This window comes from Hyla sarda, chromosome 5 (genome assembly GCF_029499605.1).
Source record: "Hyla sarda isolate aHylSar1 chromosome 5, aHylSar1.hap1, whole genome shotgun sequence".
In the NCBI taxonomy this organism is placed as follows: Eukaryota; Metazoa; Chordata; class Amphibia; order Anura; family Hylidae; genus Hyla; species Hyla sarda.
In genome coordinates, this window is record NC_079193.1 from 248,859,358 (window position 1) to 248,885,653 (window position 26,296).

The 26,296-nt window shown below is 40.5% G+C and overlaps 1 protein-coding gene across 2 annotated transcripts in view; it reads left to right on the plus strand.

Annotated features, from left to right (window-relative positions):
- Positions 1 to 26,296, plus strand: part of RTTN (rotatin) — a 259,753-nt gene that overhangs the window by 191,092 nt on the left and 42,365 nt on the right. For both annotated transcript variants that reach the window (XR_008844181.1, XM_056521457.1), the window contains exons 38-40: positions 1,153 to 1,243; positions 10,639 to 10,789; positions 21,610 to 21,747. Coding sequence is in view for 1 of the 2 variants with exons in the window: in XM_056521457.1 (XP_056377432.1) it covers positions 1,153 to 1,243; positions 10,639 to 10,789; positions 21,610 to 21,747 (380 nt within the window). In the remaining variant the exon portion in view is untranslated. The remainder of the gene's footprint in view (positions 1 to 1,152; positions 1,244 to 10,638; positions 10,790 to 21,609; positions 21,748 to 26,296) is intronic.

A 26,296-nucleotide genomic window follows, 5' to 3' on the forward strand; every position in this document is an offset into this window, starting at 1 on the left:
GTGATAGCCCCGCCCCTCGGGGGGGGGCGGGGCTATCACATCGCGAGCTCCCTGCTCCGTCTCCAGCGTTCGGAACAGTTTGAGCGCTGAGCAGCGGAGTACCCCTTTGACCCTCGCAAATGGGGGTGGGTTAGGGTTAGAGTTTTTGTCCCATGCAAGTCCATGGGACTTCCACTGCCTTACTCCACAAGCTCTCTTGGTGAGTGTGTTGGTCGGGATATGAGAACAAGAGCATTATAGTTGCTTTTCCTCTCCCACAAGGTTTAGGTAGGAAGACTAAGCAACACCAGGTACTCTTCGCGTATATTATATGGTATCTATAATGTACCATGATAACTTTAATCATTCCTTGGTATGAAGAGCTGTTGATATCTGAAATTCCTTTGCAAAATCTATTCTTTACTGCTGCCGTTTTAGTCAGAGCAGGTACCATTTACAGATTATTGGGCACATTTACATATTATTCTGAAATAAAAAAAGGAAAAAGGAGTTTTTACTAAACAAGATGTAAAAAAAAAAAAAAAAAAAAAATATATATATATATATATATATATATATATATATATATTACCATACTGCTTTGTAGTATAACTCTAGGGCAGTGGTCTCCAAACTTTGTCACTCCAGATGTTGCAAAGCTACAACTCCTAGAATGCCCAGATAGTTTTTCACACATACTGTGGATGAACACACAATGTTTCTCATTGGATAACCCCTTTAAGTGCTTTTATCAGAATCACCTTGTCAGCTGTACAAAGTAATGTCTATCTGCTAGAAACGGTGTTCAGGGAATCTATAGCTGTATACATCACTGCATTAATCCATGTTTGTATGAATAACATGTTTTTCTATAGACAAATTCCCCTTTGCCTTCATAGCCACACACACATTTTATATATATTTTGTCTTTCTTTTTCAGTCTTACTTCTGCGATCATGTGATTATAGTTTAATGTGAAGCTTCTCTGGAGCACAAATGTGCATATGTCATTATGTTTTTATTGCATGAGAAAGAGCTGCATAACTGAAATGATAGAGCCCAGGGCAGCAATTCATTGAATATTTCAGCGTGTCCTTGCTGCATCTGCTGTGTAATGTCATCTGACCGTGTAGAAAAAGCTACTGATTTTCCTTTGTGTCCTCTCATTTACAGTCTTGTAAAGCCGACTGTGCTCGAAAGGTGTTTTTCTGATCTCAAGACTTCGTTCACCCCTGAAGGTTGTGTAAGAAATGTAAAGTCACAGGTCAGTTTTCCTTTCTGCACATGGGCTAATACTGTTATCACCACACAATGGAGCGCTGTCAAACTTGTTGGCTCTCTATAGAACAAGGTAGTTGACCATATTAGTTTGGAATTAATAGTATTACCTGTATTTTGTGTTGGTCTCTGAAAGAGAAGCTTTGTTTCTGTGTCTAGTAAAGAGAAGTAGATTTCTCTCACACTGGTTTTTACTTGTGTGATTTCTGTCTGATGTTAAATCCCTTTCCTTAATGGCCTGTATATATTTTTTCATATATTGGTTAAATAGCTGTACCATTTAATGTACTCTGCACTAATTTCACCCTATATATATATATATATATATATATATATATATATATATATATACACATACATACAGTACAGACCAAAAGTTTGGAAACGCCTTCTCATTCAGAGTTTTCTTTATTTTCATGACTATGAAAATTGTAGATTCACATTGAAGGCATCAAAACTATGAATTAACAGATGTGGAATTATAGACATAACAAAAAATGTGAAACAACTGAAAATATGTCATATTCTAGGTTCTTCAAAGTAGCCACCTTTTGCTCTGATTACTGCTTTGCACACTCGTGGCATTCTCTTGTTGAGCTTCAAGAGGTAGTCACCTGAAATGGTTTTCACTTCACAGGTAGGTGTGCTGGTGTGGAGGAGGAGGTGTGATGGTGTGGGGGGGGTGCTTTGCTGGTGACACTGTTGGGGATTTATTTAAAATTGAAGGCATACTGAACCAGCATGGCTACCACAGCATCTTGCAGTGGAATGCTGTTCCATCCGGTTTGCGTTTAGTTGGATCATCATTTATTTTTCAACAGGACAATGACCCCAAACAGTCTAGAGTAATGTGAACCAAAGGCCTGGGACACATAAAAGGAGGACTGGGTTCCGGGCGCTTCCCCTCCTAGTAGAGTACTGAATCTTAGGCAGGCAGATCCATAGAATAAAAAGGGAGTTTATTCGCAACAATAGTTTCGAGTCTTGTGCCAGACTCTTCTTCAGGCATATGACAAGGGGTTCAAACACATACACTTAAAATACCCGGGACCCAAAATGGTTCCGGGTGAAAGGTCACAATGACATTACTCTTAAATTACAAAATATAACATGCAACATAAAAGGTGATAAAAGCATAAGAATATATACATATATAAAAGTTAAGATTAGATGGAGTTTGGTATAAAATTTATATGTTTGCCCATTTGGCAGCGCTGGAGACTCCCGATCAGCGGAGGTTAATCACGGCATCAGAGGCTGATGCGTGACGCTCGCCATAACGAGTGATGGGGGTGGATAAAATGTAGCGCATAGTAGACAAAAACTTTTGTGAATGAAGAAAATCAAAATGAGGCTGAGTGGTGGGGGTGGATACAATGTAGCGCATAGTAAGCAAAAAGGAGCAAGATAACATAACCTTTGTGAATGAAGGAAATCAAAACGAGGCTATTCACCGGGGACCTGCAGGGAAAAGCAGGGCTTGCTGACAATCCACTATTCCATATTAGGAACGTAATCCTGATGCACGGGAACATTCTAAGTATACCGATCTCAGTATAGGGTGTGCCCCTGAAGACAATATGAGTGTATAAAAAGAAGACATTACCCTGATGGTAGTGAAGGTGCCTATCCAAGGTGCTGTTGTGGGAGTAAGAGCATCTGATCCTGTATGGGCTCCGCTGTATAGGGTCATGACTAAAAAAGTCTCAATGAGTAATAAGGGGGGACTTGAACATGGTGGCAATTGATGAATATTGTCTGTAATAGCAACCAGTCCCACAGTGCAGGTTATATATATGTAAAATATAATAACCAATTGTCACGCTACAGGGAACCGTATGCACCAGTCCACAGTGGAATAATAAGTGATAGTAAACAGGGCAACTGTCCTGGAAGTTGGTGATAATGACGATATGGGAAAAAGTTGTTATAATAAAGAAAATATATATAAAGGAATATAAATAAACCGGTATAGATACAGAGATGGAAATGACTAAATTGGACGGCCGCCGGGGTTTGGATGACAGAGGTGAATGATCGACATCCGAAATTATAGGACTGTTTCAACTATCTCATTTAACCCCTTGGGTGCAACCGTTGACAATTTGTACATCCAATAGATTTCTTTTTTCTTTAAAGTCTCAAAACGGTTAGCACATTCCACTGGAATGTGGTCAATTGGAGTGACCGTGTAAACGTCCTGTTCATCTGGGTGAGTCAGGGCACAGTGTCTTGAGACCCCATGGAGCAGAAACTTTTTCTTGACGTTCTGTCTATGTTTGTTGAAACGGTTTCTGAGAGGTTGTATAGTCCGACCCACATATTGCAAATGGCACTTACATTCCAGGAGATATATAACATAAGAGGAATCACATGTAAGTCTGTATTTGATGTTAAATCTTTCTTGAGTGGTATTGGATACAAAATCCGTCCGCTTGTTTTGAATCTCTCTGCAGCACAGACATCTCTTGGCATTGCACCTATACGACCCCATTGACAAAATGGGTTTTCTAGTGATGAATTTGTGCTGCTTTATAATACTGGGTGCCAATATATTTTTTAGGGTGAGTGCCCTTCGATAGGTAATGGGTGGTTTAGTAGGAAGAATTGCACTGAGAGTGGCGTCATTTTGCAAAATGTGCCAATGTTTATTTAGAGTTTTCTTAATCATACTTGCGGAATCACAGAACGTGGTGATAAAATTAAGCCTCTGTGTATCACTCATATTCTTGGTATTTCTTGGTTTAATACAGTCTCCTTGTGTCTGATCCTTTACTCTATTATAGGCATCACGAACAATAGATTTGGGATACTTCTTCTCTGTGAATCTTTTAGACAAAATCTTTGCTTGTGTGGCAAAGGTGTTATCTTCCGTACAGTTTTTCCTAATTCTCTTGTACTGTCCATATGGCACATTATTCAGCCATTGTTTTTGGTGAGCACTGTTGTATTCCAGGTAACTATTGACGTCTACCTTCTTAAAGTAGGTAGACGTAATATAGTCAGTACCTTTGTGTGCGATATTCAAATCCAAAAAATTGATGTTGTCCTCGCTGTACTCAATAGTAAATTTGATCCCCCAATCATTGGAATTTAGGTAGGCCAAAAATGCCCCTATAGATTCCTCCGGACCCTACCATAGGAAGAAGAGATCGTCGATATAGCGGCGAAAGAGTTGTATATGCGTAGAAAATTCCGGTGATCTCGTAATGAATTTTTTCTCGAATGCCCCCATGAAAAGGTTGGCATAGGCCGGGGCAACCTTTGACCCCATAGCCGTACCGTTACATTGATGATAAACCTGTTTGTTGTATATAAAGTAATTATTCTCCAGTATGAACTTAAGGCCTTTAATGATGAAATTCCTATGATATTCAGTAATGTCAGGATCATTCTCCAAGAATTCTTCCACACATTGGACCCCAATCTCATGGCCAATGTTGGTGTATAACGACGTGACGTCACAGGTTCTCAGGTAAACCCCTGGTTCCCATCTGATGGTAAGCAGCTGCTCTATGAGCTGGGTCGAGTCACGGAGATAACTAGGTAGTGATATAACATGTTCTTGTAGATATAAATCAATGTAATGTGACAAATTACTGGTCAAACAATTAGTGTTAGATATTATTGGACGACCCGGTGGTCTGGTGATGGACTTATGGATCTTTGGCAAGAAGTAGAAATAAGGTTTATCATTGTTGTACTGTAAGAATTTGTGTTCATGTTTATTTAAAATGCCATCTGAGAGGCCACTGTTTATAAGTTTATTGTATTCTTCTAAGATTCTTTTGTATGGATCTTTTCCAATCTGCTTGTAAAAGTTTTTATCCGACAATATATGGAGGGACTCCTCCTCATAATATTCCAGACTCATGATGACCACCCCACCCCCTTTGTCCGCCGGGCATCATGGGGTGGTCATCATGAGTCTGGAATATTATGAGGAGGAGTCCCTCCATATATTGTCGGATAAAAACTTTTACAAGCAGATTGGAAAAGATCCATACAAAAGAATCTTAGAAGAATACAATAAACTTATAAACAGTGGCCTCTCAGATGGCATTTTAAATAAACATGAACACAAATTCTTACAGTACAACAATGATAATAAACCTTATTTCTACTTCTTGCCAAAGATCCATAAGTCCATCACCAGACCACCGGGTCGTCCAATAATATCTAACACTAATTGTTTGACCAGTAATTTGTCACATTACATTGATTTAAATCTACAAGAACATGTTATATCACTACCTAGTTATCTCCGTGACTCGACCCAGCTCATAGAGCAGCTGCTTACCATCAGATGGGAACCAGGGGTTTACCTGAGAACCTGTGACGTCACGTCGTTATACACCAACATTGGCCATGAGATTGGGGTCCAATGTGTGGAAGAATTCTTGGAGAATGATCCTGACATTACTGAATATCATAGGAATTTCATCATTAAAGGCCTTAAGTTCATACTGGAGAATAATTACTTTATATACAACAAACAGGTTTATCATCAATGTAACGGTACGGCTATGGGGTCAAAGGTTGCCCCGGCCTATGCCAACCTTTTCATGGGGGCATTCGAGAAAAAATTCATTACGAGATCACCGGAATTTTCTACGCATATACAACTCTTTCGCCGCTATATCGACGATCTCTTCTTCCTATGGAAGGGTCCGGAGGAATCTATAGGGGCATTTTTGGCCTACCTAAATTCCAATGATTGGGGGATCAAATTTACTATTGAGTACAGCGAGGACAACACCAATTTTTTGGATTTGAATATCGCACACAAAGGTACTAACTATATTACGTCTACCTACTTTAAGAAGGTAGACGTCAATAGTTACCTGGAATACAACAGTGCTCACCAAAAACAATGGCTGAATAATGTGCCATATGGACAGTACAAGAGAATTAGGAAAAACTGTACGGAAGATAACACCTTTGCCACACAAGCAAAGATTTTGTCTAAAAGATTCACAGAGAAGAAGTATCCCAAATCTATTGTTCGTGATGCCTATAATAGAGTAAAGGATCAGACACAAGGAGACTGTATTAAACCAAGAAATACCAAGAATATGAGTGATACACAGAGGCTTAATTTTATCACCACGTTCTGTGATTCCGCAAGTATGATTAAGAAAACTCTAAATAAACATTGGCACATTTTGCAAAATGACGCCACTCTCAGTGCAATTCTTCCTACTAAACCACCCATTACCTATCGAAGGGCACTCACCCTAAAAAATATATTGGCACCCAGTATTATAAAGCAGCACAAATTCATCACTAGAAAACTCATTTTGTCAATGGGGTCGTATAGGTGCAATGCCAAGAGATGTCTGTGCTGCAGAGAGATTCAAAACAAGCGGACGGATTTTGTATCCAATACCACTCAAGAAAGATTTAACATCAAATACAGACTTACATGTGATTCCTCTTATGTTATATATCTCCTGGAATGTAAGTGCCATTTGCAATATGTGGGTCGGACTATACAACCTCTCAGAAACCGTTTCAACAAACATAGACAGAACGTCAAGAAAAAGTTTCTGCTCCATGGGGTCTCAAGACACTGTGCCCTGACTCACCCAGATGAACAGGACGTTTACACGGTCACTCCAATTGACCACATTCCAGTGGAATGTGCTAACCGTTTTGAGACTTTAAAGAAAAAAGAAATCTATTGGATGTACAAATTGTCAACGGTTGCACCCAAGGGGTTAAATGAGATAGTTGAAACAGTCCTATAATTTCGGATGTCGATCATTCACCTCTGTCATCCAAACCCCGGCGGCCGTCCAATTTAGTCATTTCCATCTCTGTATCTATACCGGTTTATTTATATTCCTTTATATATATTTTCTTTATTATAACAACTTTTTCCCATATCGTCATTATCACCAACTTCCAGGACAGTTGCCCTGTTTACTATCACTTATTAGTCCACTGTGGACTGGTGCATACGGTTCCCTGTAGCGTGACAATTGGTTATTATATTTTACATATATATAACCTGCACTGTGGGACTGGTTGCTATTACAGACAATATTCATCAATTGCCACCATGTTAAAGTCCCCCCTTTTTACTCATTGAGACTTTTTTAGTCATGACCCTATACAGCGGAGCCCATACAGGATCAGATGCTCCCACAACAGCACCTTGGATAAACACCTTCACTACCATCAGGGTAATGTCTTCTTTTTATACACTCATATTGTCTTCAGGGGCACACCCTATACTGAGATCGGTATACTTAGAATGTTCCCGTGCATCAGGATTACGTTCCTAATATGGAATAGTGGATTGTCAGCAAGCCCTGCTTTTCCCTGCAGGTCCCCGGTGAATAGCCTCGTTTTGATTTCCTTCATTCACAAAGGTTATGTTATCTTGCTCCTTTTTGCTTACTATGCGCTACATTGTATCCACCCCCACCACTCAGCCTCATTTTGATTTTCTTCATTCACAAAAGTTTTTGTCTACTATGCGCTACATTTTATCCACCCCCATCACTCGTTATGGCGAGCGTCACGCATCAGCCTCTGATGCCGTGATTAACCTCCGCTGATCGGGAGTCTCCAGCGCTGCCAAATGGGCAAACATATAAATTTTATACCAAACTCCATCTAATCTTAACTTTTATATATGTATATATTCTTATGCTTTTATCACCTTTTATGTTGCATGTTATATTTTGTAATTTAAGAGTAATGTCATTGTGACCTTTCACCCGGAACCATTTTGGGTCCCGGGTATTTTAAGTGTATGTGTTTGAACCCCTTGTCATATGCCTGAAGAAGAGTCTGGCACAAGACTCGAAACTATTGTTGCGAATAAACTCCCTTTTTATTCTATGGATCTGCCTGCCTAAGATTCAGTACTCTACTAGGAGGGGAAGCGCCCGGAACCCAGTCCTCCTTTTATGTGTCCCAGGCCTTTGGTTCACATTATTCTAGACTGTATCAGAAATGCTGAGTGACTAGCTCACTCAGAGAGGACTTCAGGAGCTGCTGACCTCATCTTCACCGAGCGATACTACATGCAGATATAGGTGTTGTGCCCTGAGCATGACCACTTCTGGTAAGCCTACCTAATTATCCTAAGGGGCTCACCTGTCTGAACCATCCGCACTAGGAGCGCACCTCTCTTTTTGTCTTTTTCTCTACAATGACCCCAAACACACCTCCAGGCTGTGTAAGGGCTATTTGACTAAGAAGGAGAGTGATGGGGTGCTGCGCCAGATGACCTGGTCTCCACAGTCACCGGACCTGAACCCAATCGAGATGGTTTGGGGTGAGCTGGACCGCAGAGTGAAGGCGAAAAGGGCCAACAAGTGCTAAGAATCTCTGGTAACTCCTTCAAGACTGTTGGAAGACCATTTCAGGTGACTACCTCTAGAAGCTCATCAAGAGAATGCCAAAAGTGTGCAAAGCAGTAATCAAAGCAATAGGGGGCTAGAACCTGGAATATGACATATTTTCACACTTTTTTGTTATGTATATAATTCCACATGTGTTAATTCATAGTTTTGATGCCTTCAGTGTGAATCTACAATTTTCATAGTCATGAAAATAAAGAAAACTCTGAATGAGAAGGTGTGTCCAAACTTTAGGTCTGTGCTGTGTGTGTGTATATATATATATATATATATATATATTATATTGTGTGTATATGTGTATATATATACCAAAAAACAAAGAGAGCGGCACTCCAAGTACGTGTAACCCCGTGCGGGTGTATTTATTCACACATCTGTAGAAAAGCGCAACGTTTCGGCTCCTCAATAGAGCCTTTCTCAAGCATATATATATATAATTTTTTTTTTTTTTTTCAATCTTTTTATTATTATTTTTTTACATCCCTTTTGTCCCTTGTTAATCTGTACTATTGTGAGCAGGCTTCTGGAGTGTGCCACATGGTCTATTTCCCTGTCCCATGCATGGCCTATAGGTCCTGCTCTCTCCCCGTGTCACATCACCACCAGTTAGTCTACGTTCGCCTTTGGCTGGCATAATTGTAGCCCCCAATACATTTCCGTACAGGTAGGTAGATAATAATTTCACCATGGAATCAGGCTATGAACAAAACAGTGCTTTCTTGCCCACAAGTAAGGCTGCTTTCACACTATAAAATGTATCCGTTTTTAAAGATCCATTCAATGTTCCTTATAAAAACCCTAAAAATCAGCTGTTAAACGGGCGTTACAAAATCCCATACGGCCGTTAGAAAATCCCATTATAGTCTATGGGATTTTTACATTATCCGTTTTAACTCGTTATAGCCAGTTATTAAGAACGGAAGTTTTTTTTGTGACGGAAGATAGTAACGGGAGAAATAGTGCATGCACTATTTCTTCCGTTCATGCTCCCGTCACAAAATAATGTCCGTTATTAATAATGGGCTATAAGGGGTTAAAACGGATACTGTAAAAATCCCATAGACTATAATGGGATTTTCTAACGGCTGTTTAACAAGCTTTCAATGCTTATGAGACACTACAGCCAGCAATAAATATATATATATATATATATATATATATAATATATATATATATATATATATATTTTATATAGGGGAATATGCAAAGCAGCTCATTACACAACCTTTTCAGGTAGTGTTCCCTGGTATCAGCTTAGCTCCTGTTAAGGAATATAAAAAGCTGAACGGGATATATGCCAAGCCAGACTACTCCCCAAAAGGGAAGTTTCGACCTCCAGTAGTCTGGCTTGGCATATATCCCGTTCAGCTTTTTATATTCCTTAACAGGAGCTAAGCTGATACCAGGGAACACTACCTGAAAAGGTTGTGTAATGAGCTGCTTTGCATATTCCCCTACCCAGAATGCCTGCGGAGTGCTAAATGGCCTAACCTGAATCTCTGTTACACCTGAAGAGGTGTCCTCTCCCTGAGGAAAGCTTTTATTTATATATATATATATATATATATATATATATATATATATATATATATACATAGATATATATATATATATATATACATAGTTAGTATGGTTGAAAAAAGACATACGTCCATCAAGTCCAACCAGGGAATTGAAGTGAAGGGTGTAAGGGGATAAGGGAAAGTGATGTAGTTTTATAATTCTGCATAAGCATTGTTATATATATATATATATATATATATATATATATATATATATATATATATATATATATAAACAGGCTGTAGATGAGAAACAAAGCTACATTTTTAAAAAGGCCTATGAATAAAATGTTTTTGCACTATAGTCATATACAAAACAGGAGTAAAAAATACATTCAAAGATGTCCGTATAAAAAGTTAATTTGTTTTACATGTACTTACATTTTTACAATGCTTTTTCACATGTCTGTTCAGTAACCTTGTATTTGTTTTTTGTTAAATAGGTGCTTATTTTTCTTCAGTATCTGTCTGCTTTGTCCAAATTTCTGCAGTCGTGCTTGCTTGTCAATGCTAGTTTGCTAGCAGAAGACAAGATCTGGACTTTATCGGCAACTTTGTTCTCATTGCTGTTTGTACAACACAAGAAAGCTTTCGGTATGTGTAATTAAATGCAGTTTGTAGGGTTTGTCTTCTCATAGGAAAAGGCTTGGTAATTGACATTAATGTACATAGCTGCCCGTGCAGCGTTTAAAGGTTGATCAGTGTACACAAAGCGTCCATCTAGCTGCCAATATTTGAGCATTACAAACCAATGCTCTCTAAAACAAGAAATGTTACACTTTGGTTCCCATGAGTTATAATATATATACTGCCACTTGTATTTACTTTTTTTATTAAAAGGGTTATCCCACAATCAAAAGTTATGGTGGTGGGTCCAAATATTGGTACCCCCACCAATCACAAGAATGAAGGTAAAATGTCCCCTGGAATGAGCAGCACACACCACGCATTGCCAAACATTACCAAGAGGTAATTATGTAAGAGGCGTAAAGTGGCAGTGCCATTGTACATTTCTTACATGGCTCATTACCAAGCTTCGCATTGAGAAATGTTCAGAAGTCACATAGTGGATAAAAGGGGCAATGGCTGTGCATGTACATTGTGCTCTGTTCATTCCAGGAACAATTTTCCCATTCTTGGATTGCTGGGGATTATAGTGTCGGTCCCCCATTATTGTGGAAGAACCCACTTAATATACTATCAAGATACATTTACTTTTCATTTCGCAAAGATTTCTATAAGGCTAGGATTCCACTGAGTTTTTTGCACTGCGTTTTTTTTAGGCTTAAAAACGCCAGAAAAACTGCCACTGTTTTTCCCTGCGTTTTTTTATTTTTATTTTTTTCTGGCGTTTTTACCTTTTGTGTGGAATTTGCCTTTTTTTGGCCCCTTTGGTGGTTTGTTCCCAAATTGGTTGGGTACCAAAAAAAAAAAAATTTGGAAAAAAAATTTGCGAAATTTCGTTAGAGGGAAAAAAAAGTGAAGCACACTTTATTTTTAAAATTTTTTAGGTAGTACTACTACTCCCAGCATGGAACCGACTGTTCCATGATGGGAGTAGTAGTACCTGTACTAATGGACAGATCACCCTAATATCGGCCATAATATAGCAGATATGCAGAGCGGCTCTATACAGCGCTCACATCTCTGCATTATGCTCCAGGCCGACCAGTGATGTGAATAGAAATTCACATCATTCATTCATATTTTCCGCCCAGAGTGAGGATTGGCCGGATGGTTGCAGCCAATCACAGCTCTCAGATGGAAATATGAGTGATGTGTGAAGTGAAACGCACACACACTACATTTTCATTATTGTCGGCTACATTTTTATTGCCCAGCCCGCACACATAAATTGATCCCTGTTTAAAAATGTATAAAAGTGTAGTTATAAAAAAGATACATTTCGTGAAATACAATTTTTTTTTAACATCACTACTGTATCTTTTTTATTTTATTTTTTTAATGGCACCCTACGAAATTTTTAATAAAAAAAAGGTATCTCCATCATTTTTTGGATTGCTAAAGTCCAAAAAAAGAATAAAAACTGCTGGCAAAAAATGTCAAAGTTAAAACCAACACAGCATTCTTCTTGGCGTTTTTGCTCTCCCACAGACTTCTATGGGAGGATAACGCCACGATTTCTGTGCAAAAAACACCAAACTAGGTTTTGTAGGGCGTTTTGGAAAACCAGCCTCTGAGCCCAAAATAGCTGAAAAACCGCAAAAGGATAAAAAAAAACGCCAAGTGGATATGGCATTTTGCAGCTTACTATTGACTTGCAGCTAACATCTGGACATGGCATTTTTCGCTGAAAAAACGCAGTGCGGCAAAATGGGTGTTTTTTTACTGTGTTTTTGCTAGAAAATACTCAGTGGAATTCCAGCTTCAAAGCAAAAATTCTGTGAGCTTCCAGTCACTCTTCCTGCTACACCTCTTAGCTGAAACTACTATTTAGGTATCTAATTGTTACAGATTACTTTGAGTATTTTAATCTAAAATAAAAAGGAAAATATTTTCTCCCCTAAGGTGCTTCACTATTTCTGGTACTTCTTCTTGCCATTTTTTGTAAACCCAAAAGAAAGAAGCAGCCATTACTGCTCATATATCAGATGTTGCTTCTTTTTCTAGGCTCCTCAATGGTTTAGCTGTTTACTATGTAGTGATAATGGGTAAAGCAAGGTATCCATGCAAAATTGTGTAATGTTATCCTTCAAGGAAGAAATGTAGACTGACCAGGGCCTAGACAGGATTCTTAAAGTAGTCATCCTGTTTTTTTGCCTATTGACACACATACTGATCAGCTGACTGGAGGGCTGTGACCCCAGCAGCATCATCACATTTACTTTAATAGGATAACTCTGCAATACCTTACACTGCCTTACACGGCCTTTACAATGCTTTCAGGCTTGTTTGTATTTGCAAATATTAAAGCGGCTGCAGTGGGAAAAGTTCCCGGGTGGTTTGCTATTTATTCATGTAAACCTTTGTTCAGTGACTGACAGCTACTGTATGTGTGCATATACACTTCATTTACATTTTGTTATATATTTGGGCCTTGTGCTGAAAAAAAATAAAGAAAACAAGTTTTCTCCTCATGGGAGTGATGAACACAAAAAACTGAATCCTAGAACTTTTTGCAAATATATTAAAATTTTCACATAAACAGAAGTATTTAGACCTTTTTCTATGACACTTTATATGTATCTATGGGGGTTTCTACACCTTGATTGGAGTCACCGGTGGCAAATTCAGTTGCTAAACACAATTTGGAAAGAAGCACCCCTATGTCTTTAACCTCTTAATGACGCAGGACGTAAATGTAAGTCATGGTGAGGTGGTACTTAACACACCAGGACAATACATTTACGTTCTGTACATGACCGCGAGCACCGGGTGGTGCTTGCATCATGCCCAGCAGGTGCTATCAGCAGCCAGGGACCCGCCGGTAATGGCAGATATGAGCGATCGTGCTTATGTCTGCTATTGACCCCCTCAGAGGCAGTGATCAATACAGATCACTGCATCCACGTCATCCATAATGGTGGACGGAGGTCACCTCATCTGCCTCCGTTCCCTTTAAAGAAGTAGGATGAATGGATTCTATAGGTTATCAGAACTTTTTTATGCAAGAGGAGATTTTGGCCATTTAAATTTAAATCACTGTTACCATTAAATAAGAAACGTAAAATGTTGGCGGTTCAGCCATTCAGGTTTACCTTAACTTCTTTTAAACTAGCCCTTACCTTTAATGTGCTTATTTCCTTCTTACTCTCCTTTTTAATGAAATATCTTTCTAGCATCAAATGTAATTGTAATTTAAAGCCTTCAGTAATGCACCATTAAGTCTTCCTACAATTGTACTTACTCTACAATTTTATTCAAATTGCCAAGTTTGTTTTCCTTACTCAGTGCGGTTGAACAAAAATTAATGGTAACTCAGCAATGTACAGCAAAAGGAATCATTGAGTTAATGGATTTTTTTTAAAGACAAAATGTGCTTATTAAAATTTTTCGGAGCATTACCCTCTGGATGTTACAGTATGTTTTGGCTAGCAGAGTGCAATAATCCACCTTTCCCTTCCCATTTCTCTGACTATGCTGGGTTTGTTTTTCCTTGTGTTCCTTCTGAAAGCTGCAATGTTAGTCAGTAAGATTGTAATTACAGTCAATAATGTGTTGTGGATGAGACTGTGTTTCTCCATTATGACTAAGCCCAGGCAAGAGCAGATGTCACTATGAATATTACTAGAAATATGATGTACCATTGATAAGTTGTATGAGGACTTAAAGGGTAACTCTCATCAAAATTAATTTTTGCTGTCGCACTCCTTATGGTAAATTAAAAAATATTTCTAATATACTTTGTTTAAAAAAATGAAGTTTTCTATGTTTTATTTGTGCTTAAAAAAGCTCAAGAGCACATTTCCCCCCATCTTATACACAGACCTAGGACCGAGGTCCAAACACAGAGTGCAGCCTGGAGTGCTGGGGGGGGGGGGGGGGTGGTGGTGTCCAGCCTCATCCAATCATAGCTCATCTCACACTTAACTGCCATATGCTGTTTGTTGGACTCACACCCCTCAGCACTCCAGGCTGTACTTCCTGTGTTTGGGCTTCGGTCCTAAGTCTGTGAGATGGGGGAAAATGTGCTCTTGAGCTTTTTTAAGCACAAATAAAACATAGAAAACTTCATTTTTTTAACCAAAGTATATTAGAATTTTTTTTTTTATTTAGGAGTGCAATAGCAAACATTTGTTTTAATGAGAGTGCCCATTTAAGTGTTGGCACTTGCTCCATTGGGCTGATCTAGCTATGGCACAAGCTGTAGGCCGAGTAGGAAGATATATGCTCAAGATGGTAAAATCCGTTTAAAGGGGTACTCCTGTGAAAACCTTTTTTCTTTTAAATCAACTGGTGGCAGAAAGTTAAACATATTTGTAAATTACTTCTATTAAAAAAATCTTAATCCTTCCAGTACTTATCAGCTGCTGAATGCTACAGAGGAAATTCCTTTTTTTTTTTTTTTTTTGGAACACTGATGACATCACGACCACAGTGCTCTCTGCTGACATCTGTCCATTTTAGCAACCGTGCATAGCAGATGTATGTTAAGGGCAGCCTGGTGGCTCAGTGGTTAGCACTGCTGCCTTGCAGTGCTGGGGACTTGGGTTCAAATCCCACTAAGGACAACAATAAATAAAGCGTTATTATTATTATAATAACGTCAGGAGAGAGAAATGTGCTCGTGATGTCATCAGAGAGCATTCAAAAAAGAAAATAATTTCCTCTGTAGTATTCAGCAGCTAATAAGTACAGGAAGGATTAAGATTTTTTAATAGAAGTATTTTACAAATATGTTTAACTTTTTGACACCAGTTGATTTAAAAGAAAAAAGGTTTTCACCGGAGTACCCCTTTAAGAGATGTCCATTTACAGATAGGAACCTAAAAGAAAATTCACTTACAAACATTTCAGGCCTCAATCACATTTTTGGTCTCTTCTGGCATATTGTGGGATATGTCAAAAAGGTACAGCACACCCATACAGGTTTTAATAAACTATATGTACTTTACTAGTTACTTTGTTTTGGTCCGCTAAACAGAGGTGTCATGCAAATAAAGCATGTCCCAGAATATAGCAGCCCAATTGTAATCACTGGAAGACCATGTGCATTCTATTATGCTATAGGTATGCCGTAGTGTATAGGAAATCAGAAAAAGGAGATGAAGCTCTAGGTGCCATTATCTTTAAACAGTGGTGAGTGAAAATAGTAGTGTTTATACACTCACCTATCCATGTTGTGCTCCAGGCATAACAACAATTAGATTTGGGATATCCGGCGCTGCTAGGCCTTTTCCTGCTTGATCGCGGAGGCGGCCAGTATCCTTATTTATGCTGAGGACTGATCTGCTCAATCAATGAAGTGTGCGGAGGATCCAAGCGAAGGCTTAGGCTGCAGTGTTTCCCAACCAGGGTGCCTCCGGATGTTGCAAAACTATAACTCCCAGCATGCCTGGACAGCCTTTGGCTGTCCAGGCATGCTGGGAGTTGTAGTTTTGCAACACCTGGAGGCACCCTGGTTGGGAAACGCATGCTTAGGGGATCAACTAGGGAAAAAAAAGCTTGACAATGTGTTTCAAGGGGATAAACTCTTCCTTAAAGGGGTACTCCGGTGGAATTTTATAAAAGAAAATAAATTTTTTTTTTTAAATAAACTGGTGCCAGAAAGTTAAACAGACTTGTAAATCACTTCTATTAAAAATCTTAATCCTTCCAGTAATTATTAGCTGCTGAATACTACTGAGGAAATTCCTTTCTTTTTGGAACACAGAGCTCTCTGCTGACATCACAAGCACAGTGCTCTCTGCTGACCTCTCTGTCCATTTTAGGAATTGTCCAGAGTAGCATAAGTTTTCTATGGGGATTTTCTCCTACTCTGGACAGTTCTTAACCCCTTAAGGACCAAGGACGTACCGGTACGTCCTTGGTCTTGCTCTTCTGATATAACGCGGGGTTACACAGTAACCCCGCGTCATATCATGGCGGGCCCGGCGTCATAGTGAAGCCGGGACCCACCTCTAATAGCGCGCAGCGCCGATCGCGGCACCGCGCGCTATTAACCCTTTAGCCGCGCGCTCAAAGCTGAGCCGCGCGGCTAAAAGTGAAAGTGAAAGTTCCCGGCTAGCTCAGTCGGGCTGTTCGGGATAGCCGCGGCTAATCGCGGCATCCCGAACAGCTGACAGGACAGCGGGAGGGCCCCTTCCTGCCTCCTCGCTGTCCGATCGCCGAATGACTGCTCAGTGCCTGAGATCCAGGCATGAGCAGTCATCCGGCAGAATCGTTGATCACTGGTTTCTTATGAGAAACCAGTGATCAACATAGAAGATCAGTGTGTGCAGTGTTATAGGTCCCTATGGGAGCTATAACACTGCAAAAAAAAGTGGAAAAAAAAAGTGAATAAAGATCATTTAACTCCTCCCCTATTAAAAGTTTGAATCACCCCCCTTTTCCAATAAAAAAAAAAACAGTGTAAATAAAAATAAACATATGTGGTATCACCGCGTGCGGAAATGTCCGAATTATAAAAATATATCATTAATTAAACCGCTCGGTCAATGGCGTGCGCGCAAAAAAATTCCAAAGTACAAAATAGTGCATTTTTGGTCACTTTTTATATCATTTAAAAATGAATAAAAAGTGATCAATAAGTCCTATCAATGCAAAAATGGTACCGTTAAAAACTTCAGATCACAGCGCAAAAAATGAGCGCTCATACCGCCCCATACACGGAAAAATAAAAAAGTTATAGGGGTCAGAAGATGACAATTTTAAACGTATAAATTTTCCTGCATATAGTTATGATTTTTTCCAGAAGTCCGACAAAATCAAACCTATATAAGTAGGGTATCATTTTAATCGTATGGACCTACAGAATACATATCAGGTGTCATTTTTACCGAAAAATGTACTACGTAGAAACGGAAGCCCCCAAAAGTTACAAAACAGCGTTTTTTTTTTCAATTTTGTCGCACAATGATTTTTTTTCCCGCTTCACCATAGATTTTTGGCCAAAATGACTGACGTCATTACAAAGTAGAATTGGTGGCGCAAAAAATAAGCCATCATATGGATTTTTGGGTGTAAATTTGAAAGAGTTATGATTTTTTAAAGGCAAGGAGCAAAAAACGAAAATGCAAAAACGGAAAAACCTCCGGTCCTTAAGGGGTTAAAATGATAAAGGGATTTAGGTGCACTACTGTGGTAGATGTAAACAAAGACATTGGCTAACCCTCAACACTGATGTTAAAATTGGGACATTAGCCAGTATGTCCTTATATGAAGGACATGCCAGAGCCCGCACACCAACGCCAAGGTTTCTCAAGTGGCGCGGGACCTAACACTAAACCTAACTGTGCGTGATAAGCAAAACCAGGGGCCAGTGGGCAATTACAGCAGCATTAGGCCGACTCACAGCCTCCTCCCAGATACCCTCCAGTGTGGCTGAGCACACATACAATGGGAGGAGGGAGGCAGACTATAAGCCCCACCCAAGTTGGCTGATATAGCTGCATGACCTCATATGTGCATCTTAATGCTGCCTGGAAGATGTTCAAGGCGCATTACATGTGGAGTTTACTCACCTCCAAGTATAAAGTTTAAACAGCAACAATGATGTGGTCTCAAATGACTGGAGGTACTCAACCCCAAATGCAGTTGTATCTGTGCTCAGCCACACTGGAGGGTATCTGGGAGGAGGCTGTGAGTCGGCCTAATGCTGCCATAATTGCCCACTGGCTCCTGGTTTTGCTTATTATGCACAGGTAGGTTTAGTGTTAGGTCCCGCGCCACTTGAGAAACCTTGGCATTGGTGTGCGGGCTCTGGTGTGCCCTTCATATAAGGATATACTGACTAATGTCTCAATTTTAACATCAGTGTTGAGGGATAGCCAATGTCATTTGTTTACACCAACCACAGTAGTGCACCTAAATCCCTGTATTATTCTAATTGTTGCACATCCACACCGTTTATCTGGTGTAGGATTCTATTGTGGCACTTGTAGTCCGCTGCAGGCATCCTCCATTGTATGCATTTTTATGCTGGGGATCGCCCCTAGCAACGGACTGCAAGCGCAGGATCTGCTCCCCCAGTATAAATGCACAACTGCATTTGGAGTTGAGCACTTCCAGCCATTTGAGACCACATCTTTGTTGCAGTTCTTAAAATGGACATAGGTGTCAGCAGAGAGCTCTATGTTCCAAAAAGAAAAGAATTTCCTCTGTAGTATTCAGCAGCTAATAAGTACTGGAAGGATTACAATTTTTTTTAAATAGAAGCAATTTACAAATCTGTTTAACTTTCTGGCACCAGTTGATTTAAAAACAAAAAGTTTTCCACCGGAGTACCCCTTTAAGTCGATCCCCTAAGGAAGAGGGGAGTTTATCCCCTCCAAACACATTTTCTGGCTTTCATATAGAAATAAATACTTTTATAATCCGTGTGCCACACTGTGGTAGAAGTTGGCATACCTTTTTGACAGTATCTCTAAATATGCAGGTGGCAGCGGACAAAATGTGAATGGGGCCGTAGTGATACAAATATTATGGCTCATGAATAAATGGCAACTATAAAATATTGTATATGTAAGTATGTATAATATAACCCTTACATGCTGGTTCCTAAGCGGCAGTTTACATAGGTAACTGATCAAAATACATTGCTTTTACTTGCATTTACAATGAATTGCACAATTACCGTATATACTCGAGTATAAGCCGAGTTTTTCAGCACAATTTTTCGTGCTGAAAACACCCCCCTCGGCTTATACTCGAGTGAACTCCCCCACCCGCAGTGGTCTTCAACCTGCGGACTTCCAGAGGTTTCAAAACTACAACTCCCAGCAAGCCAGGGCAGCCATCGGCTGTCCGGGCTTGCTGGGAGTTGTAGTTTTGAAACCTCCGGAGGTCCGCAGGTTGAAGACCACTGCGGCCTTCAACATCATCCAGCCCCCTCTCACCCCCTTTAGTTCTGAGTACTCACCTCCGCTCGGCGCTGGTCCAGTCCTGCAGGGCTGTCCGGTAAGGAGGTGGTCCGGTGAGGAGGTGGTCCGGGCTGCTATCTTCACCGGGGAGGCCTCTTCTAAGCGCTTCGGGCCCGGCCTCTGAATAGTCACGTTGCCTTGACAACGACGCAGATGCGTCGTTGTCTAGGCAACGGCTCTATTCCGGGCCGGAAGCGCGGAGAAGAGGCGCCCCCGGTGAAGATAGCAGCCCGGACCACCTCCTCACCGGACCACCTCCTTACCGGACAGCCCTGCAGGACCGGACCAGCGCCGAGCGGAGGTGAGTACTCAGAACTAAAGGGGGTGAGAGGGGGCTGGATGATGTTGAAGGCCGCAGTGGTCTTCAACCTGCGGACCTCCGGAGGTTTCAAAACTACAACTCCCAGCAAGCCCAGACAGCCGATGGCTGCCCGGGCTTGCTGGGAGTTGTAGTTTTGAAACCTCTGGAGGTCCGCATGTTGAAGGCCGCAGTGGTCTTCAACCTGCGGACCTCCGGAGGTTTCAAAACTACAACTCCCAGCAAGCCCGGGCAGCCATCGGCTGTCCGGGCTTGCTGGGAGTTGTAGTTTTGAAACCTCTGGAGGTCCGCAGGTTGAAGACCACTGAGGGCGAATGATGAGAAGAGGATGATGAAGGGGGGGGGGGGTGTGGGGATGATGAAGGGGGGTGGGGATGATGAAGGGGGGGGTGTGGGATGATTACAAGGGGATGATGAAGGGGGGATGTGTGGGATAAGGGGATGTGTGGGATGATGACAAGGGGATGATGAAGGGGGGATGTGTGGGATGATGACAAGGGGATGATGAAGGGGGGATGTGTGGGATAAGGGGATGTGTGGGATGATGACAAGGGGATGATGAAGGGGGGATGTGTGGGATAAGGGGATGTGTGGGATGATGACAAGGGGATGATGAAGGGGGGATGTGTGGGATGATGACAAGGGGATGATGAAGGGGGGATGTGTGGGATGATAAGGGGATGTGTGGGATGATGACAAGGGAATGATGAAGGGGGGATGTGTGGGATGATAAGGGGATGTGTGGGATGATGACAAGGGGATGATGAAGGGGGGATGTGTGGGATGATGACAAGGGGATGATGAAGGGGGGATGTGTGGGATAAGGGGATGTGTGGGATGATGACAAGGGGATGATGAAGGGGGGATGTGTGGGATGATGACAAGGGGATGATGAAGGGGGGATGTGTGGGATGATAAGGGGATGTGTGGGATGATGACAAGGGGATGATGAAGGGGGGATGTGTGGGATGATAAGGGGATGTGTGGGATGATGACAAGGGGATGATGAAGGGGGGATGTGTGGGATGATGACAAGGGAATGATGATGAGGATGTTAATGACGGGTCTGGATGATGACAGGGGGGGATGAGGTATTTCCCACCCTAGGCTTATACTCGAGTCAATAACTTTTCCTGGGATTTTGGGTTGAAATTAGGGGTCTCTGCTTATACTCGGGTCGGCTTATACTCGAGTATATACGGGGTATGTTTTATAGGTATGAGTTGCATTTAGACAGTCAACATACACAACTCTATAGGTGTCTTTTTGGATGGACTCATATTTTTCAGTATTGTGGGGTGATGTTTCCTTTATTTTTTTTTCTTTATTGCAGTTCGTCCAACCTTTCAATGTCTGTCCAGTCCATGTATACATGTATATGGTATATGTAAGAGATTATTTTGTAGTATTGGCTCTACAATTAAAAACCTTTTGTTATGTTAAAGTTGTTTGCCACATCTTGTATGCATTTCTTCAAATCTTTCCCAAAGTTGTCATTGCAGGAATAATCCCTCTTTTATAATATATTTATATATGTATTATTATTATTTTAGACATTGAGATAAAAGCTGCAATTTATCAGTCATGGACAGACATATTTTCATTTTTAACCATCTTGCTAAGAAAAAATGGACCAGGTGTTATCTATGCCATAACAGCAGCCTTGTCAAAGTATGGGATTGCATTGTATGGTAAGTTTTTAATAACATAAAAAATTATTTTTAACCTTTTAAGGACTGAGCCCTTTTTCACTTTAAAGGGGTATTCCAGGCAAAACCTTTTTTATATATTTATTTTTTTATATATATCAACTGGCTCCGGAAAGTTAAACAGATTTGTAAATTACTTCTATTAAAAGATCTTAATCCTTCCAATAGTTATTAGCTTCTGAAGTTTTCTGTTTAACTGCTCAATGATGATGTCATGTGCCGGGAGCTGTGTATGATGGAAGAATATCCCCATAGGAACTGCACAGCTCCCGGGACGTGAGTCATCAGAGTGCAGGTACAACAAGAAAACAACAACTCAACTTCAGAAGCTAATAACTATTGGAAGGATTAAGATTTTTTAATAGAAGTAATTTACAAATCTGTTTAACTTTCCTGAGCCAGTTGCTATATAAAAAAAGTTTTGGCCTGGAATACGGACTCAACCCTTTTTTTTACAATTCTGACCACTGTCACTTTTATGCATTAATAACTCTGGGATGCTTTTACCGATTATTCTGATTCCGAGAGAGTTTTTTTTTTCGTGACATACTCTACTTTAACACAGTGGTAAATTTTCATCATTACTTGCATCCTTTCTTGGTGAAAAATCCCCAAATTTCATGAAAATGTAGAAAATTTAGCATTTTTCTAACTTTGAAACTCTCTGCTTGTAAGGAAAATAGACATTCCAAATAAATACATATACAATATGTCTACTTTATATTTGCATCATGAATTTTACATGTTTTTACTTTTGGAAGACATCAGAGGGCTTCAAATTTCAGACGCAATTTTTCCACAAAATTTTCAAAATCTGAATTTTTCAGGGACCAGTTCAGTTTTGAAGTGGATTTGAGGGGTCTTCTCATTATAAATACCCCATAAATTACCCCATTATAAAAACTGCACCCCCCAAAGTATTCAAAATGACATTCATAAAGTATGTTAACCCTTTAGGTGTTTCACAGGAATAGCAGCAAGGTAAAGGAGAAAATTCTAAATCTTCATTTTTTACACTCGCATGTTCTTGTAGACTCAGTTTTTGAAATTTTACAAGGGGTAAAAGGAGAAAAAAAATAATTTGTAACCCAATTTCTCTCGAGTAAGGAAATACCTCATATGTGGATGTCAAGTGCTCTGTGGGTGCACTACAAAGCTCAGAAGGGAAGGAGCAACAATGGGATTTTGGAGAGTGAGTTTTTTTTTAAATGGTTTTTGGGGGGCATGTCACATTTAGGAAGCCCCTATGGCGCCAGAACAGCAGAAAACCCCCCCCACATAGCATACTATTTTGGAAACTACACCCCTCAAGGAGCGTAAGGCTGGGTTCACACCACATTTTTCAAATATGGTTACCGTATACGGTTTTCCACTATAAATAAGTATGGCAAAAACCGTATACAACCGTATGACTCCAAATTAAAACGTATACGTTTTTTTTCCCATATACGGTTCCAAAACGTATGTACGGTTCTATCCGTTTGCATCCATTTTTGCCAATGGTTTTGCTATTTTGTTGGAATTAGTTTTCCAGCAATTTAATAAAGTTACTATTGTTCTATTGAAATACCAACGGATGTGGGAGTGGGATGTCTGGGATGAATTCTAGAAAGATCTGCATGTTTCAACTCCTAAAACGGATTAGAAAAACCGTGTCCAACCGTATTCTGAAATTCTGTGTACAGTTCTCATAGACAACAATGTTAAAAGAACCGCATACGGTTCGCATACGGTTTTCCAACTGGAGGCAAAAACGTGGTCAACAGCGTTTTTGCCTACTGTTGAAAAATCGGCAAAACCGTATCCGAGGCAAAACTGATGCAACCGTACACAACATTTGAAATACGGTTTACAATGCATTCTCTATGCATACGGTTTCGGATACGGTCGTATACGTTTTTTTGCAGAAAACCGTATACGGTTACCGTATTTGAAAAACGTGGTGTAAACCCAGCCTTACAAGGGGTCCGCTCAGCCTTAAAACCCCACAGGTATTTGATGACTTTTCGTTAAAGTCGGATGTGTAAATGATTTTTTTTTTTCACTAAAATGCTGGTTTTCCCCCAAATTTTACATTTACATTACATTTACAAGGGCTTATAGGAGAAAATGCCCCCTAAAATTTGTAACCCCATCTCTTCTGAGTATGTAAATGCTCACATTTGGCTTTTTGAAAGCAAATTTTGCTGAAATTGTATTTTGGGGGTCATGTCGCATTTAGGATGCCCATATGGTGCCAGAACAGCAAAAAAAAAAAAAAAAAACACATGGCATACTATTTTGGAAACTACACCCCTCAAGGAACGTAACAAGGGCTACAGTCAGCCTTAACACCTCACAGAAGCTTGACAAATTTCTGCTTAAGTTGGACGTGAAAATGAAAAATTAGATTTTTTTTCACAAAAATGCTGGTGTTAGCCCAAATTTTTCATTTTCACATTGGAGAAAAAGCCTCCCAAAATTTGTTACCCCATTCCTTCTGAGTATGGAAATACCCCATATGTGGAGGTAAAGTTCTCTGCGGGTGAACTACAATGCTCGGTCAGAAGAAGAGGAGCACCATTGAGCTTTTTGGTGAGATAATTTGGTTGGAATAGAAGTGGGAGGCCATGTGTGTTTACAAAGCCCCCCATGGTGCCAGAACAGTGGACCCCCCCCCCCCCACCACACACACATTTGACCCCATTTTGGAAACTACACCCCTCACATAATTTAATAAGGGGAGCAGTGAACATTTACATCCCACTGGCATTTGACAGATCTTTGGAACAGTGGGCTGTGCAAATGAAAAATAAAATTTTTCATTTTCACGGACCACTGTTCCAAAAATCTGTCAGACACCTGTGGGGCATAAATGCTCACTGTACCCCTTATTACATTATGTGAGGGGTGTAGTTTCCAAAATTTTCACATGTAGGGGGTTCACTGTCCTGGCACTATGGGGGCTTTGTAAACAATTTCAGACACCTTCAATTTCAGACACCTTCTCTTGCCGAAAGCCCAATGGCGTGCCTTTTCTTCTGAGCATTGTAGTGCGCCCACAGAGCACTTTATATCCACACATGGGGTATGTTCTTACTCAGAAAAAATGGTGTTACAAATTTTGGGGGGCTTTTTTTTCCTATTCTCCCTTGTGAAAATGAAAATGTAGGGTAACACCAGCATTTTAGTGAAAAAAACGAAAATTTGTCAAACGCCTGCGGGGGTGTTTAGGCTCACTATAACCCTTGTTACATTGTGTGAGGGGTGTAGTTTCCAAAATGGGGTCACATGTGGGTATTGTTTTGCGTTTGTCAGAACTGCTTTAAAATCAGCCACCCCTGTGCAAATCACCAATTTAGACCTCAAATGTACATGGAACGCTCTCACTTCTGAGCCATGTTGTGTGCCCGCAGAGCATTTTACGCCCACATATGGGGTATTACTGGGGTAAATTTGGGGGTGTTTTATTTTCCTTTTACCGCTTCTTAAAATTAAAAGTATGGGGCAACACCAGCATGTTAGTGTTAAAAAATAAAAAAAAAGGTGTAGACCCCAACTTTACCTTTTCATAAGGGGTAAAAGGAGAAAAAGACCCCCAAAATTTGTAACACAATTTCTCCCAAGTACGGAGATACCCCATATGTGGCCATAAAATGTTTCCTTGAAATACGACAGAGCTCCGACGCGAGAGAGCGCCATACGCATTTGAGGCCTAAATTGGGGATTTGAATCCGCCACAAACATACCCGACGGCAGTGTTTCCCAAACAGGGTGTCTCCAGATGTTTCAAAACTCCCAGCATGCCTTGACAGTCAATGGCTTTCCAGCAATACTGTTAGTTGTTGATTTTCAACAGCTGGAGGCTATGTTTTGGAAACAGTGCCGTATAAGCCTTTTTTTATTTTATTGGGGGTGGGGGTGGAGACTGTGTTGGGGTATGTAGTGTTTTACTTTTTATTTTGTGTAGTGTAGTGTTTTAAGGGTACATTCACACGGGCAAAGGTTTAAAGAGTTTGAGCTGCGGCGGAAAACTTGCTGTACTTATGCAACAGCTGGAGGCACATTGGTTGCGAAACACTGAGAGTTTACTTTAATCAGTGATTCGCAACCAGTGTGCCTCCAGCTGTTGCAAAACTAGAACTCCCAGCATGTACAGTCTCTCAGTGCATGCTGAGAGTTGTATTTTTGCAACAGCTGGAGGCACACTGGTTGCAAAACACTGAGTTAGGTAACAAACTCTTTTTCACAACCAATGTGTCTCCAGCTATTGCAAAACTGCAACAGTCAGCATGCATTGACAGCCGAAGGGCATGCTGAGAGTTGTAGTTTTGCAACAGCTGGAGGCACACTGCTACAACTCCTAGCATACCATTTGGTAGGCTGTGCATGTTGGGAGTTGTAGTTGTGCAACAGCTGGATGCACACTTTTTCATAGAAAAAATGTGCCTCCAGCTGTTACATAACTACAATCCCCAGTATGCACAGACTACCAAAGGGCATGCTGGGAGTTGTAGTTCGAACTCCATCTGTTGCAAAACTACAACTCCCA